The 16429-nt window shown below is 65.0% G+C and overlaps 2 protein-coding genes and 1 non-coding gene across 5 annotated transcripts in view; 1 reads left to right on the forward strand and 2 right to left on the reverse strand.

The window, feature by feature from the left end:
* The first annotated feature begins 523 nt into the window (after positions 1-523).
* Positions 524-10288, forward strand: GAS2L1 (growth arrest specific 2 like 1). Its single transcript, XM_054516760.1, is given in 9 exon segments — positions 524-718; positions 721-734; positions 1672-2362; positions 4831-4938; positions 5424-5520; positions 6790-7039; positions 8483-8912; positions 8915-9028; positions 9030-10288. Coding segments are annotated over 9 exon segments (2244 nt in total). The 5' UTR covers positions 524-655; the 3' UTR covers positions 9507-10288.
* Positions 10289-11119: 831 nt separating this feature from the next.
* AP1B1 (adaptor related protein complex 1 subunit beta 1) overlaps positions 11120-16429 on the reverse strand; it is a 28275-nt gene continuing 22965 nt past the window's right edge. For 2 of the 3 annotated variants that reach the window (XM_054516758.1, XM_054516759.1), the window contains 9 exons: positions 15671-15691; positions 15384-15413; positions 15115-15264; positions 14822-14967; positions 14215-14344; positions 13763-13847; positions 13435-13521; positions 13002-13156; positions 11120-12010 (listed from right to left, as the gene is read on the reverse strand). In XM_054516758.1, coding sequence (XP_054372733.1) covers positions 11936-12010; positions 13002-13156; positions 13435-13521; positions 13763-13847; positions 14215-14344; positions 14822-14967; positions 15115-15264; positions 15384-15413; positions 15671-15691 — 879 coding nt within the window. In that variant the 3' untranslated portion in view covers positions 11120-11935. The remainder of the gene's footprint in view (positions 12011-13001; positions 13157-13434; positions 13522-13762; positions 13848-14214; positions 14345-14821; positions 14968-15114; positions 15265-15383; positions 15414-15670; positions 15692-16429) is intronic. The other variant, XM_036393235.2, reaches the window with a different exon arrangement.
* On the reverse strand, positions 14633-14737 carry LOC118693231 (small nucleolar RNA SNORD125). Its single transcript, XR_004981240.1, has one exon. It is a non-coding gene; the product is annotated as a small nucleolar RNA SNORD125 (small nucleolar RNA).

Consider the following 16429-nt stretch of genomic DNA (forward strand, 5'->3'; position numbering starts at 1 on the left):
GGTGGGGGAATGTCACCGAGTGTCGCTATGTGTCACCCCCGTGCCCCTCCCGTGTCCGTGCCGCCCCCCCAAATCACGTCCGTGCCCCTCCCCCCCCTCCCCGTGTCTGTCTGTCTGTGCTGCGCCCCCGCCCGTGTCCGTGTCTGTGTCCCCCCCTCCGGGCCATGTCCCTGTCCCCCCCCCCCCATGTCCGTGTCCCCCCCGCTCCCGTCCCCGCCCGCCGCCGCCGCCGCCCCCGTCCCGGCCCTTTCTGGGCCGCCTCCAACTTCCCGGCCGGGGCGCGGCGGCGGCGGCGGCGGCGGCTCCGCGGGGCTGCGGCGGCCGAGCCTCGTTGGGCGCCCCCCGGGCCCCCCCGGCTCCCCCCGGGCCGCTGCGGGCGGCCGATGGCGGCGGGGGCCGCGGCGGGGCCCCCCCGGCGCTGGGAGCCGCGGCCCGGCCCGGAGCGGGGAGCGGGCCCGGCCCGGCCGTAGCGGAGCGCGGAGCGGCGGCGGTGAGTGCGGCCGGGGGGGTCGGCGGGTGGCCCCGGGCCCTGTGTCCCCTCCCCAGTGTCCCCGCAGGTGCGGATCCCCTCCCGCCGCCCCCGCTGGATCGGCCCGGAATAGGGAGCCCAGCGCCGAAAGGGACCCCCCCACCCCGAGACAGAGACACCCCAGGGATGGACAGACGCCCCCCAGGGGACAGGGGGACCCCCGATACAGACACCCCCGAGCACGGACAGCCCCCCCCCTCCGAGGGTAGGGACCCCCCGGCAGAGACAGCCCCCCCCGGGGGAAAGGGACACCCCGCGACAGGGACACCCCCTCCCCGAGGGAAAGGGACACCCCCCGACAGGATCCCCCACTCTGGAGGGATGGGGACCACCCCCCAACAGGGTCCCCCCATCCCCGAGGGTGGCAGTGCCACCCCCCCCAGGTGAGAGGACCCTCCCCAACAGGGACACCCCTCCAAGGGTAGGGGACACCCCCTCGGCAGCAGGAACACCCCAGGGGCAGGACCCCCCTACCAGGGTGTGGGGCTGGGCTGGGGGTGGCAGTGGAGGTCAGGGTGACGCCCCTGCTGAGCCGTCCCTGGCTCTTGTACCCCCACCCCAGGGCAGGGACAGCCGGGGGTCTCCCCGACGTGCAGCCCCCACCCCATTGCTGAGTGCTGGGACCCCAATCCCCCCACCCCCTGCAGCCCCTCGGGGTTGAACCCCCCCTAGGGTAAAGGGGGGGGCTCCCTGCCCCTGGCACTGCCATCCCTCGTGGTGTCACCTGCTCCAGGGTGGGGACACCCACCATGACTGGGCAGCTTTTAGGGCGGGGTTGGGGAGGGATGTGCCCTCTGTGCCCAGGGGTGGGCATGGGTGACAAGGGACTCATTAACCTGGGGGGGGTCACAGGATGAGGGGACGTGGAGTGGGGGACATGGAGAATGGGGCAAAGTATGGTGGGGGGACATGAGGGGAGGGGACATGGGCTGTGGGGAGGACACACGGGGTGGAGGGACAGGGAGTGGGGGGGCTGCAGGCCCTGGCTGGGATCAGCCAGGTCCCAGAGGGGTTGGGGTGGCAGTGGTGGTGGTAACATGTGGGGGAAACTGAGGCACAGAGGGGTCACTGAGGTTGGTGGGTGGTTTGGGGGGGGCTTTGGGGCTTTCCTGCCCATGACAGCCCCCGTTGTCCCCCCGCAGGCACCTGGCCATGGCCGACCCCAGCCACATCCAGTCGGCCGCCTCCAAGAGCATCCGCCCCTTCCGCTCCAGCGAGGAGTACCTGGAGGCCATGAAGGAGGACCTGGCCGAGTGGTTCAACACCCTCTACGACCTGGACATCCAGGTGGACACCTTCCTGGAGAGCCTGGAGACCGGCTGTCACCTCTGCCGCCACGCCAACAACGTCAACCGCACCGCCCTGGACTTCCAGGAGCGGCACCCCGAGGCGGCCGCCCGCATGCGAGTGCCCCAGAACGAGGTGGTGTTCCAGGCCAAGAACGTGGTGCCCGGCTCCTTCATCGCCAGGGACAACGTCTCCAACTTCATCCAGTGGTGCCGGCAGGACCTGGGCATCCAGGACGTGCTCATGTTCGAGACCAACGACTTGGTGCTGAAGAAGAACGAGAAGAACTTTGTCCTCTGCCTGCTGGAGGTGGCCAGGAGGGGCTCCAAGTTCGGCATGCTGGCCCCCATGCTGATCCAAATGGAGGAGGAGATCGAGGAGGAGATGAGGGACCAAATGGCCGAGGGCGCGCTGGGCGCGCGCCGGGAGAGCCGGGAGCCCCGGGCGGGCGCCTTCCCCAGCCAGGCCCGGCCCATGGCCCTGTGCGACCTCAGGAACCTGGACGAGCTGGTGAGACACGCGCTGCCCGCGGAGCCCTGCGCCTGGGTGAGGGCCCTGCGGCCGCCCAGGCCGGGCCTCGCCCGGTGCTCCAGGGGAGCTCCTGCCCAGCCACCCAGCGGGCAGCTCTGTGCTTCATGGGAGCTCCTCTCTGTCCGCCCAGCAGGGTGCCCTCTGCCTCCTGGGAGGTCCTGCCTGCCCACACGGTGGTCACTACGAGGTGCCACCTGTGTATGGCCCATGGGAGAACCTCTCTGTCCACCCAATGGTCACTCAGTGGTCACTAGGAGGTCCCACCTGTCTCTGTCCACCCAGCAGGGTCCATGGAGGGTCCCACCCATCTCTCTGGTCCCCTGGAGTCCTCTCTGTCTCTGTGGCCCCTGGGAGGTCCTGTCTGTGTGCCCCATGAGGTGCTCCATGATCCATGGGAGCTCTCACCTGTCCCCCCCAGTGGGGCATCCTATGGTCCCTGGCAGGTCCCACCTGTCCCTGTGACCCCCAAGAAGTCCCTCCTGTCCATCCAAAGGGCACTCAGTGGTCCGGGGGAGGTCCCACGTGTCACTGTGACCCCTGTGGTCCATAGGATCTTCTGCCCACCGCTGTGGTCCATGCTCCACCCACCCATCCCAGCTCTCCATGGCTACGGCAGCTCCTCCCCACCCACCCAGGCTCCCGTGGAGCCTCCTGACTCTGTTTTGGTGGCTGTGACCAGAATCACAGTGGGGACACAGGTGTCACCTGTGCCCTGCTCCCCGTCAGGGGTGACCCACAGCGGTCCCCACCCAGGACCGCTCCTCCCTCCTCGGGGCTGCTGTCCCCAGGGAGGACATGGGGACATCCCAGCCACAGTTTGGGGTGTCAGGAGGGGGGTGCGGGGACCCCGCCGGGCCGGGAGCTCAGGATGGATTAAAGGCGGGTGCGGGATCCGTCCCGCGGGTGAGGCAGCGGATTAACCCTGCCCGGGGGGGACACGGGGGCTCTGCCTTCCCCTGCCTCCCTAAGCCTTTTTTTAATTGAAACCCCAATTCCTCATTAAGTCCCTCATTAAAGAGCATCCTGACCCCCCCCTCCGCCCAGGGCCGTTTCGGGGGGGCTCCCCCGTGGCTGTTGCCCCCCCAAGCCCCCCTGGCCGGGCGCTGCATTTTTCCGGGCTGCGTAATTCCTCGCCATCGGCTTTTATGGGCAGCGCCAGCGCTGGGGAGGAGCCTGGCGGAGCAGGACCCGGCTCGCCGCGTCCCCAGGTGCCCCCCCCGGGGTGGCAGCAGGGTCACGACCCCTCCTCACTGCAGAGCCCTCCCCCCCCTCGCACTCCGTGACTCAGTTTCCCCAGTTTCCCATCCGTGTCACCCGGATGGGAACCGGAGCGGCCACATCCTTCCGTCGTCTCACCGCTGCCATGGGCACAGCCGCGGGAAGATCCCCCACCCCCCAAAATCACGGAATTATTAAAGAAACCCCAAATTTGGGGGCGAGGCGGCGCCGTGTCCCCCCCGCAGCCCCGGGCCGGGGCAGGATCGGCCTCGTCCCCGCGTCCCCCCGTGGCTCCCGGTTAATCCCTGACGTCAGCCCGGGGATAGAGCCGGCAGCTGGCACTGCCCGGCCACCCCACAGCCCCGGGGTGCCCTGCCCGGCCCCCCAAACCCTCCCGCTCCGCTTCTCCCCGTGCCACACCTGCAGGTTTAGAGGGAGGCAAAACCCCCCGGGATTGACCCCATTTCTGTGGGTGGATGCAGGTCCTGCCCCATGGGGGGGATCTGGGGGTGACTCCCCCGTGGTTCAGCATCAGTGGGGTGGGGGATGTTGTGTGTGTGGACCCCAAACGAGGAGAGCTGTGCCCGTTCTCAGCCTGCTGGGGTGCCCGGCCATGGGAGGAGACCCCGGCCCCGCTGCCCCCGAGCCCCCCCAGCCGCTCCCCACGGAGCGTGGGGGGCACACAGAGCCCTCCATGTGTGCCCGTCTGAGGGGCTGCCCCTATAGTGGGGATCCACACCGACCCTACAGCGGGGTCTGTGCCCCACTGACCCTACAGTGGAGGGTCCATGACCTACCAGCCCTATAACAGGGGGGTTTGTGCCCCACCGACCCTGTAGCAGGGGTTCCTGTGCCCACCGGCCCTATAGTGGAGGGTCCATGCCTCACTAGCCCTATACCAGGGTCTGTGCTCACTGACCCTATAGTGGGGGTTCTGTGCCCACCGGCCCTATAACTGGGGGATCTGCACCCCACCGGCCCTATAGGGGGGTTCTATGCTCACCAGCCCTATAGCAGTGGGTCTGTACCTACTGATCCCATAACAGGGGGTCTGTACCCCACTGACCCTATAGGGGGGTTTCTATGCCCACCAGCCCTATAATGGGGGGGTCAATGCCCTGCTTGCCCCATAATGGGAGGGGGTGTGCCCCAGCAGCTCTGTAACAGGGGTCTGTGCCCCACCAGCCCTATAAGGGGTTCTGGACCCCGCCGATCCTACAGCAGGGCGTCCACGCCCCGCTGACCCCTCCCCTGTGTGCCCACAGGTGCGGGAGATCCTGGGCTGCTGCTCCTGCCCCTCGCAATTCCCCATGGTCAAGGTCTCGGAGGGGAAGTACAAAGTGGGCGACTCCAACACGCTCATCTTCGTCCGAGTGAGAGCCGCCCCCTGACCCCATTGTCCCCCCCTGACCCCATTGTCCCTCTCACCCCATTGTCCCCCCCTGACTCCATTGTCCCCCCCTGACCCCATTGTCCCCCCTCAACTCCATTGTCCCCCCTCACCCCATTGTCCCCGTCACCCCATTGTCCTCCCTCAACTCCATTGTCCCCCCTGACCCCATTGTCCCCTTCTTACCCCATTGTCCCCCCCATCGCCCCATTGTCCCCCCGACCCCATTGTCCCCCCTCTCCCTATTGTCCCCCCGACCCCATTGTCCCCCACTCTCCCTATTGTCCCCCTCACCCCATTGTCCCCCTGACCCCATTGTGCCCCCCTTACACCGTGCCCCTCTGCCCTCTCTTCCCCCGCTCCCGGGCAGGGTGTGCGGGGTCCCGAGCTGGGTTTCCCGCCCACGCCGGGGTCCTGGGGTGCCTTTGGTGGCGTTTGGGGCCCGGCAGGTGACAGCGCTGCCCGCAGGTGCTGCGGAGCCACGTCATGGTGCGCGTGGGCGGCGGCTGGGACACCCTGGAGCATTACCTGGACAAGCACGACCCGTGTCGCTGTGCTGCCCTCTGTGAGTGTCACCCCGCAGCCACGGCCATCCCCTGCCACCATCCTGGCTTCTGGGGGCTCCCAGTCAGTCCCTGGCTCTCCATGGGATCCGTTCTGGATTCTCCATGGGACCCCTTTCCCTGGTTCTTTCTGGGGTTTTGTTCCCTGCTTTTCTATGGGCTTCCAGTCCCTGGCTTTCCCTGGTTCTCTATAGGATTTTGTTCCCTGATTTCCTGTGGGGTTCCATTCCCTGGCTCTCCATGGGATCCGTTCCCGGACTCTCCCTGGGGCCCCTTTCCCTGGTTCTCTCTGGGGTTTTGTTCCCTGATCTGTGGAGTTCCATTCCCTGGTTCTCCACTCTCCATGGGTTCCATTTCCAGATTCTCCCTGGGGCTCTTCCTGATTCTCTGTGGGACTCTTCTCCCTGGTTCTCTGTGGGGTTTTGTTACCTGATTTTCTATGGGGTTCCATTCCCTGGCTCTCCATGGGTTCCATTCCTGGATTCTCCCTGGGGCCCCTTTCCCTGGTTCCTCTGTGGGGTTTTGCTCCCTGATTTTCTGTGAGGTTCCATTTCCTGGTTCTCCATAGATTCTGTTCCCAGATTCTTGCTGGGGCTCCATTCTCTGTGGGGTTTTGTGGGAGTCTGTGGGGCTCTTCTCCCTGGTTCTCTGTGGGGTTTTGTTCCCTGATTTTCTGTGAGGTTCCATTCCCTGTGAGGTTCCGTTCCATTCCATTCCATTCCATTCCATTCTCCCTGAGGCTCCATTCTCTGGTTCTCTGTGGGGTTTTGTTCCCTAATCTTCTGTGGGGTTCCATTCCCTGGTTCTCCATGGGTTCTGTTCCCAGATTCTCCCTGGTTCTCTATGGGGTTTTGTTCCCTAATCTTCTGTGGGGTTCCATTCCCTGGCTCTCCTTGGGACGCTGTTGCTGATTTTCCATGGGGCTCCATTCCCTGATTTTCTGTGGGGTTCTGTTCCCTGTTTCCCCATGGGTTCCCTTCCTTGGTTCTCCATGGTTCTCCCCGTTTTTCTGTGGGGTTCTGGTCCCTGTTTCCCCATGGGTTCCCTTCCTTGGTTCTCCATGGTTCTCCCTGATTTCCTGTGGGTTCCCTTCCCTGGGGCTGGGCTCCTCAGGGCACTGATCCTGCTGGAAGGGGGAAAAAGGGGAGTGACAAAAGTGGGGTTTTCCCCCAAATTCCCAAGGCGTCACCACCTCCGGGAATAGCCTGGCTGGAAAATCGGGATGCTGGGAGGGGAGGGGTCGCTGACCTCCCTCCCCCTGTCCCTTCCAGCTCACCGCCTGCCCCAGCCCCGCACCCCGGGCATGTCCCCCCAAAAAGCGGCTCCCGGCCCCTCCTCCTCGTCCCGCGCCTCCAGCCCCAGCGTCCCCCGGCGCCCCCGGCCCGCCGGGCCCCCCCAGCCCCGGGGGGACCCCCCGAAGCCCCCCCGGCAGGAGGGTTTGCCCCCCCGAGGGGGAGCCGCCCCCTGCTCCGGCAGCCCCTCCCGGAGCCCCGCCGAGCCGCGGGCAGCGGGGACGCTCAGGTACGGCCCCCCCGGGGCTGGGGGGGACCCCAAAACTGCACCGAGACCCCGCGGAAGGGCTGAGCCCCCCGGAGGGGATGGGGAAACGGGGGCGGTAATGGGGAAAGCGTTGGGGGGCGGTGGGGGTGCAGTGAGGGGGACAGTGGGAGGTGCTGGGGTGGAATGGGGTAACTGGGCTGAACTGGGGGATGCAATGGGGAACACTGGGGGGATCGTGGGGGGGCAGTGAGGGGGAAATGGAATCACTGGGGACCGTGGGGGGGAAATGAGGAGCAAATGGGGGGATCACTGGGGGCAGTGGGAGGTACGAGAGGGTGAACTGGGGGTGCGCTGGGGGATGCAATGGGGAAATCGTTGGGAAAATGGGGGGCAGTGGGTGGTACTGAGGGGGCAGTGGGGTGAATTTGGGGTGAAATGGGGGTGCAGTAGGAAAGAATGGGGGAATGGGGGTGCAGTTAGGGAAGGCAGGGGAGGGGAAATGGAGGATGACAATGGGGGTTCGGTGGGGGGCTATGGGGACAAGCAATGGGGCACTGGGAGGTGATGGGGGGCAGTGGGAGGGGGGAAATGGGGAAAGCATTGGGGGATCAATGGAGGGAATAGTGGGGAGCAGGAGGGGAAGGGAAGGGGGGCTACAAGGGGGAAATGGGGGGTGCGTTGGGGGGCTGTGGAGTTTCGTGGGGTTCAATGGAGGGGGGCAGTGGGGGGCAATAGGCGTTCACTGGGGTGCAGTGGGGGAACAAGGGGGTGGAATGAAAGGGCAGTAGGGGAAATGGGGGTCCAGTGGGATTTGAAATGGAGGGGGATGTGATTGGCAGGGGGGGAATGTGGGGGCCATGGGGGAGTTCAGAGAAGGGAGGCAATGGGGGGAAGTGGGGTGCAATGGAGGGAATATGGGGTGCCATGGGCGGGGGCTGAGGGGGGAGAAGGAGAGTGGAATGGGAGGATTCAGTGGGGGTTTAATGGAGGGGGGAAATGGGGGACAGTGGGGAGGGAAATGGGGTTCTGGGGTGTGCAGGGAAGAGGAATGGGCAGTGAAGGGGGAGAACGGGGGGATTTAATGGGGGGGCAAGGGGAGGGAAATGGGGTTCCATAGTGGCAATGTGGAGTTCGGCGGGGGTGCAGCGAGGATGGAAATGGGGTTTAAGGGGGAGAATGCAATGGGGGTGCAGTGAGGAGGAATAGGGATAAAGGGGGAAGAATGAACGGGTGCAGTGGGGAGGGAAGTGGGGTGCAATGGAAGGAATGTGGGGTGCCATGGGAGAGAATGGGCAGGGTTGGGTGGGGAGGGGTGCAATGGGGGGCACTGGGGGGGGTTCCACGAGGAGGGGTGCCAGGGGGGTACCAGTGGGGGGGTTAATGGAGGCTGTGCAATCGGGGGGTGCCCTGGGGGGGGGGGGGACCCCAGTGTTCTCACTCCCCCCCCTCCCGTGCCGCCCCCAGGCCGCGCGCCCCCGCGCGCTCCCGGCGCTGCTCGGGTGACAGCGACTCCTCGGCCGCCTCGGCGCAGAGCGGCCCCCGCCGCCCCCCGGCCCGCCGGGACCCCCCGGACGCCCCCGCCCCGGGCTCCCCCCGCGCCTCCCGCAGCCCCGGGCGCGGCTCGGCGCCGCTGCTGCTCATCCGCCGCCGGCCCGACGGGCAGCACTCGTGGGCACGGGCGGAGCCGGCCGCGGCCGGGAGCCCCGGGGGGCGGCGCGACCCCCGGCCCGGCGCCGGGGACCCCGAGGAGCTGGCGCGGAGGCTGCGGGCCCCGCGCTGGCTGGAGCCCGGGCAGGAGCAGCGGCTGTTCCAGCGGCTGGAGGAGGAATTCCTGGCCAACACGCGGCTGCTGGAGCAGCTGGGGGACGCGGAGAGCGCCCCCCCCGCGCCCCCGCCGCCGCCGCTGACTCGGCCTATTGCTCCTCCTCATCCTCGTCTTCCTCCCTGAACGTCTTCGCCAAGCACGGGCTGCCCGCAGAGGAGGGGCGGCGGGGCGGGAGCAGCGACGGGAACAACAACGGGAACAACGAACAACGGGAACAACAACGGGAACCACGGCGGGTGCCCCCCGCTGCCGTCCAACCCCTCCCTGGCGGATGCGAGGCGCCGCTCCACCTTCTCCAGCTCCTCCGACGAGAGCTGCTGCTTCCCGGCCTCCTGGGACAACAACCGGGACACCCCGGGGAACCCCGGCTCCGACACCGACTGGGCCGCCGGGGAGGACGAGCTGATGGAGATGGAGGAGAGCCCCGGGCCGGGGGTCCCCGCGCCCCCGCCGCGGCCCTGGGCCAAGCCCCGGCTGGACACGCAGCCCCACAGGGCGCCCTCCCGCATCCCCACGCCCCGGGGCTACGGGGAACGGCCCCAGCGGGCCCCGAACGGCAGCGCCAGGGCCTGGGGGGCTCCGCAGAGCGTCCCCTCCTCCCTCCTGGAGCCCCCCTGGGCCCCGCGGGAGCGCGAGGGGCTGGAGGAGAACGCGTGGCCATGAGGGGTCCCTGAGGGGTCGGTGGCAGCGCCTGGCAGCCCCTGGGGACATCCCCGAGCTGCTGGGGAGGGTGGAGGTGGCACCCGGGCAGGCGATGGCCTGCAGAGCTGGGGTGGCCAGGACTTCTGCATTCGGTGACTGTTGGCATTGGGGGGGCCCTGCAAGGAGCCCCCAGCCCCAGAGGGTGCCAGGGGTGTCCCCATGCCCTGGGGAGCAGCTCCAGGGGGGGCAGGCGTGTGGTCAGGGCAGGCGTGTGGTCAGGGCAGAGCTGGGAATGGGGCTGGAGAGAGAGCACCCAGTTCTCTTCCTGGTCTCTATCTCCTCACTCTTCTCCACTTGTTTTCCTTATCTTGACCTTCTCTTCTTGTCTTCTCCTCCTCTTCTTGCTATTCTTATCCTCCTCCTCCTCCTCCTCCTCTCATCTTCTCTCTCCTCTCTTCTTTTGGGCTGCCTCCTCCTCTTCTCTTCTTGGCCTTCACATCCTTTTCCCTCATCATCTTCTCCTCTTGACCTTCCCCTCTTCTCTTCTTGGCCTCATCATCACCTCCTTGGCCACTTTCTCCTCTCTCCTCTCCAGCCTCTCCTCTCCACCCCTGAGATGACTTGGGGACATGCAGTTTGTCACCACAAGCCCCGTTTCAGGGCAGGAGGGGTCACTGTTCCCTCTCCAGCCCCCAGCTCGTGTTGATGTCCCCAGGGTGGGACAGGGCTGTGTCCCCAGCCCAGGCCACCGAGGCCCCCACCCCTGCATGTCCTCTCCAGCCAGTAAAGACCAACGGAGCTGAGCCCACCATGTCTGCTCATCTGTCCAGGGAGATTCAGAGCCCCAGGCCCGAGGGAAGGAGGCTCTGGGGGTGCCAGCAGGGGTGGCAACAGTGAAGAGCTGGGTCCCAATGTCCTGGACCCCTCACAGCCACTGGGACCCCTCCAGAGGTGTCCCTGGACCCCAGGTGCCCCATGGCCAGGCACCTTCACCCCAGGGCTGCTGGCCCAGGGGACACAGCAGGCTGTGGGTCACCAGGAGGGTCCAGACCTGCTGGTGGTGACCTCCCTGCTGTGACTTTGGGGGTGGGTTCCAAAGCAGGGTGTCCACTGTGCTCCCTGGACACCTGCTCTGCTGTCCAGCCCCAGAGCGGTGCTGGTGGCCCATGGGGTGCCCCAGAGCAGCACCAGTGATTTGTGGGGTGTCCCAGAGCAGGACTGGGTGGTGCTGCTCATCACCCACCCCACAGGGACCAGCAGCACCTCCTGGGGACCCCACACTTGTCCCCAACCCCAGGAGAGGCTCAGGGCACCCAGACTGGACACCATGTACAGTGCAGGGCCACCTTGGTGGATCCCTGAGAGGCTCCAGGAGCAGAGCCACGAGCTCTCCAGGCCCTTCCTGTCCCCAAGGCCCCAGGGCTGGCCCCGTGTCCCTGTCCCAGCCCTGCCCATCTGCTGTGTCAGGCCTTGCTGGGCCAGAGGCCACTGGCCCCAGGGAGGGCTTATCTGGCCCTGCAGGGCTGGCAGGAAGCTCCCAGGATCCTGATTCCCTCGGGGTCACTGGGCCATGGCCACCCCAGCAGTGTCCCCAGGGGCTGGTGTCACCTTTATTCAACATTGCCTCAAACCAGTGAACATTACAATATATTTATCTTTCATATATTAGAGATTTCCTGCTTCAGGGAGGGGGGACCCATGGCTTGATTTGGGGGGGAAAGGAGCAGTGGGAGCCCCAGGGGAGCACCCAGGGGTGCCAGGGGGGAGCAGAGGGAGCTGTGGGGCTGGGCTGGGGGAGGAGGGACACTCAGAGCCCTCCTGGCCCCGTGGCAGGGGCTGGAGGGGGCTGGAAAAGCCCTTTTTAACTTGCACCTTAAGTACAGCCTCAAATGTGGGATCCTCAGCCCTTCTGGGAGCTTTGGGAAGGGCTCCCATGGGGAGGAGATCCTCTGTGAAGGGCTCACCCACAGCTCTGCTGAACCAGGGCACAAAATCAGGGAGAGCCAAAGCTGTTTCCCACCTGCTCCAGCCCCAAATGCCAGGGCTCCAGGAGGATCTGCAGCCACTCCCACAGCACTCTGGGCCCCCCAGCAGCTATTCCCAGGGTTTGGAATGCTGAACCCACCACCAGACAGCACTCCATGAGAGCCAGGAGCAGGAGCTGGGCTTTTTGGGATGTGGAGGGTGAAACTGGGATATGGAGGGAGCAGCACCAGGAGGAGGACATGGCATCACTCACACATGGATGGCTGCAGGGATGCAGGGACTGGGGACAGCCCCCTGCCCCCTCTGCTCCCCCCAGCCCCCCAGGAGAGGCAGAACCCCAGGGGCTGGGTCCTGGGCAGGGGGGAAAGGGGAGATGCACACAGATCCAGCCCTGCTCCCTCGGGCGGGAAAGGGAGGGGAGAGAGAGGAGGAGGAGGAGGAGGAGGAGGGGCTGCAGCAGCACCTCAGTTCTTCAGGATGGTCTCATAGGCTTGGTAGATGTACTGGGACACCTCTGGTGCTCGGCATTTCAGGGATAACTGTGGGGAGAGAGGGAAGAGCGGGGTCATGGCATCCCACCCCACACTGGAGAGCCCCCAGCCCCAAAGCAGAGCCCTGCATGCTGCAGCTCCCTCCCTCCCTCCCTCCCACGGGGCACTCCAGCTCCTGCTTGCAGCTGGAAAAAGGTTATTAAAGCCCTGCAAGCCCTCCCAGGGCAGAGCCATCCACATGCAGCACAGGCAGGGAACAGGCAGGGGCAACACTCCAGCTTCTGGGATTGGATTCAGTGCCTGGCGCTCCAGGGTGAAGGGTTCCCCAAAAACATCCTCCTTTCCAAAGAGGAATGAGCCCTTCAGGTGTTTGCTTAAATGTTACATCATTCCCAAATCAATTAGCTCCTCAAGCAGGGAAAGGTCATGGAGAATCCTCTGGGATAAGGATTTTCAGCTATCCCCATCTCCAGTGAAACCAGCAGGGCGATGGGGACATCCCAACCCTCCTTGTGCCAGCCCTGCTGGGAAGGAGAAGCAGGAGGCACCAGGAGACTGGCAGGGCAGGGAAAACATCGGGGGAGGGAGGAATATCCAGGCAGCAGCCAGGGAGAGCCCAAAGCCAGGGAAAAACCAATCTCTAACCTCCAAATCCTGCAAGAGCAGCAAGGCCGGCGAGGGCGGGCGGCGGGGACAGACACAGAGAGAGGAGTCAGGGTGACACAGCTGGCCCCACCCCACCCCAAAGGCTGCCAGGGACGTGGGGAGGGGACAGGGAGAGCAGGACACCGGGATGGCTCATGGGTGAGGTGTGGAGAGATCCCTGCTCAGGGAATGCTCCCAGGACAGGGTTCCGTGGAGCTGGGTGGGTTGGGAGCCCTCTGTGTCCCTCAGCTGTCCCCCCACAGGACCAGTGCCACCCTCCCCACGAGAGAGGGACAGCGGGGCTGGCACCAGCGCCACCAGCAGCTGGGGAGGTGCCACAGCAGGGATGTGCCCTCAGCCCCGGGGGCGGGAGCAGGCAGGGGATGGGATGTACCGTGAAGCTGGGGTTGCTGGGCTGGATCCGGAGCTCTGCCAGCACCCAGATGCCGTTGGTGAGCTTCAGGGACTGGTAGAGCATGTCCTGGCCCTCCACGTTCCTCTTGGCAATGGTGAAGATGTTGCTGCCTTGGAGTTTGCTGCTCACAGCATCTGGGATGGGAGAGAGAGAGGCTGAGGGGCTGGGCTGAGCCCCTGCTCCCCCTGGACCTGCTCCTGCCCCACCTCCTCTCCTCCTCATCATGGAAGAGGCTTAGATTGGGTTTTAGGGAATTAGGGGAAATTTCTTCATGGAAAGGGAGGCACAGCTGTGCAGGGCAGTGCTGGAGTCCCCACCCCTGCAGGGATTGAACAGCCACATGGATGTGGCACTGGGGACAGGGTGAGTTAAGTGTGACCCGAGCCAGGTCCTTGCGAGGGGTGGCACCCACCTGCGTTGAGGGAACAATCTTTGATCTGGAACTGGGTCTCGTTCTCGTTGGGAATGTCCTTCCAGGTGGCCAGGAATGTCTGCCTCTCTGCAGGGAGGGAGGACACCAGCGCTGAGGGAGCTGCCAGACTGGCCACCCCAAAGGTGGCACCACACAGGTGACATGGCAGCCCAGGTATGTCACCCTGCCACCCGCTCCAGCAGCCTCAGGGCAGCCACCTGCTTTTGGGGGCTCACCCAATGTGATCAAGAAGGTTCCAGGGGCTGGGATGGCACCTAGGGACAGGTGAGAGAGCACACCTTGCTGGAGCCATGGTCACCCCACTCACCCATCTTGCCATCCTCCACGAACAGGATGTGCAGGGGGTACAGGGTGCTGAAGTAGAAGACGTCAATGTTGTTCTTCACTGCCACCTGGGGTGGAAGGACAAGGGGATTTCAACTCCTCAGGTTCCCAAAATGTCCCATCCCATCTCAAAATGTCCCATCCCATCCCCATTCCCAATCCCCATTCCCATCCCATCCCAAAATGTCTCATCCCATCCCCATTCCCCACCCCTATCCCCATCCCATTCCCATCCCATCCCCATCCCCATCCCAAAATGTCCCATCCCCATTCTCCATCCCCATCCCCATCCCCATTCTCCATCCCCATCCCCCTGGAGCCAGGTGTCACTGCAGCAAGCACCTGGCTCCTGATGCCACACCTCCCTCTGGATCTCTGCAAGGGACCCTGCCCTGTCCCCAGCTCCCCAGGAGGGGACAGCCCCGTGTTCCCCACCTGGAGGTTGTTGAGGGGCTCCATCTTCATGACGGAGCCCACGGTGTTGAGGGGCAGGGAGATCTCCACGGACTGGTTGGGAGCCAGAGGTGCATGCACCTGCAGAGGAGCTGCTGGGGCCAGGCCGAAGCTGGGGGACACCAGGGAGGGCAGGGGTCAGGGTGGGGACAGCAGGGGATGGCACAAGGTGCTGTCCATCCAAGCCTGGCGCTCCCTGCCTTCCTCCATGGGCTTCCCAGGAATCCCCTTGCTGCCCCTGCCCCATCCAGGACGGGGCTGGTTCCTGCCCCGCCCACTTTGGGGCAACCCCAAATCTCCCCCCTTCCTCCTCCAGCCATGTGTGGCATTCCTGCAGCATTTCCTCTGTGCCTTGGAGGGAAAAGGAAGCATTGGTTTCCCAGGACAACCAACAGGACCCTGAGGAACAGCCTCTTCAGCCAACTTCTTAGAGGCTTTGGTTTGATGCTCATCACCACCACAGCCATCAGAGAGAGAAGGGTCATCACCAGAGGCTGTTCCCAGCCCTTGCAGCTCCTTCCTCACACCCTGTTCTGCTTTGGGCAGTGTCTCCACGGGTCCCAGGTGAGCCAGCCCGGGTGGGACTCACCTGTTGCGGTTGAACTGGATGGCAAAGTCAGACATGACCTGCAGGGCTTTGTTGGTCAGCACGAGGTCCATGGAGATGGAGCCCACCTGGCGGCTGAAGGTGCCAGAGATCTCCAGCCCCTTGGCTTTCATGGCAGGGAGCCACACCTGGGCCAGGGAGACAAGAAACCCTCGGGGTGTCACCCACAGCAGAGCCTCTGCTGCTCCCCCACCTCCTCCAGGGGGGCTCTGCTGTGGGGGGTGGGCACGGGGGTCTGTGCCCCCCTTAACCCCAGGCTGGGCTGCCCCACTCACCGTTTTGGGGGCCACGTAGGATCCTGAGAGGGTCCCCACCCCACCGGTGAGGTCGAAGAGGTCGCCCAGGCCGCTGCCGAGGGGTGCCCCCATGTTTGTGGGTGCCGTGGTGCTGGGAGCTGCTGTGAAGCTGCCACCGCCGCCACCCATCTGTGGGGACAAGGGAGGGGTTACAGGGGGCACCACGGGGAGGGGGACGGGAGGAGGAAGAAGAGGAAGAGGAGGAGGATGCAGAGAATGAGAGGGTTTGGGTGTGAGGGCACACTCACAGCAGGGCTGCCTCCCACATCGCTGCGCAGCTGCAAGAGAAGAGAGGGGCATCAGCAGGGGCAGGGCTGAGGGCACAGGGGTCCCCAAAATGTCCCCTCTGGACACTCCCAGGAAGCAGCAGTGTGGGGTAGCAAGGGCCTGGAGTTGGGATGCTCCAGTGGTCCCCGACCAGGAGCTGTGAGGGCACAGGGCTGTCCCCAGAGGGAAGCGAGGTGTCCCTGGGCTGGGGGAGCAGGGGCAGCCAGGGTGGGCACGGGGTGGGCACAGGGTGATCCAGGATCCATACCCCTTCCGACTCGTCCCCCATCTCCAAGCAGAAGCAGGCAAGGTGGAGAGAAGAGCCAGCCACATGCAGAGAGAAGCCAGGAGAGAAGAGACAAAAAGAGAGAGAGAAGAGAAAGGGAGGAAAGGACAGAGGTTAGTCCTGACACATCTGTCTGTCTGTCCATGGCTGTCCTGGGGACAGAGCCAGACCTCATTCCCAGCCTCAGTGCCAGCCCATCACCAATCCTTGGGAGCCACAAGGTGCCAGGGCAGCACTTGCAGGGTTACAAAACAGGAAAGGCAGCAACGCTGCCTCCCCTTGGGGTAAATGGGCTGGATTTCATGAGTCATGGAGGAAACTCCAAACTCTATTCCTTCAGGGAGCCTGGCCCATCTCCAGCACCCACAGGGCAGGTGTTCCCACACAGGGAGAGCTTTCCATCCTGCCTCACCCCGAGGCCAAACCACTGCTTGGCCTGCATTCCCCAGAGGATACTCTGTCACCTCTGGATCTCCTGGCACAGGGGACACCCCACAGGCTGGGAGTGGCCACATCCTGGCCCAGCCCTGCAGCAGTTTGGGGGTCAGAGAGGGGTCCCCAAGAGCAGCCACTCCTGCAGCACAGCACATGGAGAGGGAACATCCACACCAACAGAGAGAAAAGGCACAGGGAAGTGGTGGGTGAGACCCCTCCCCTCCACTGATAATGGCAGGACAAATGAGGGTTCAGGGCCCTCTGTCCTCACCCACTGCAGGAAAGGAGCAGCCCACATGTCCCCAG

This window comes from Molothrus ater, chromosome 18, assembly GCF_012460135.2.
Source record: "Molothrus ater isolate BHLD 08-10-18 breed brown headed cowbird chromosome 18, BPBGC_Mater_1.1, whole genome shotgun sequence".
NCBI lineage: Eukaryota > Metazoa > Chordata > Aves > Passeriformes > Icteridae > Molothrus > Molothrus ater.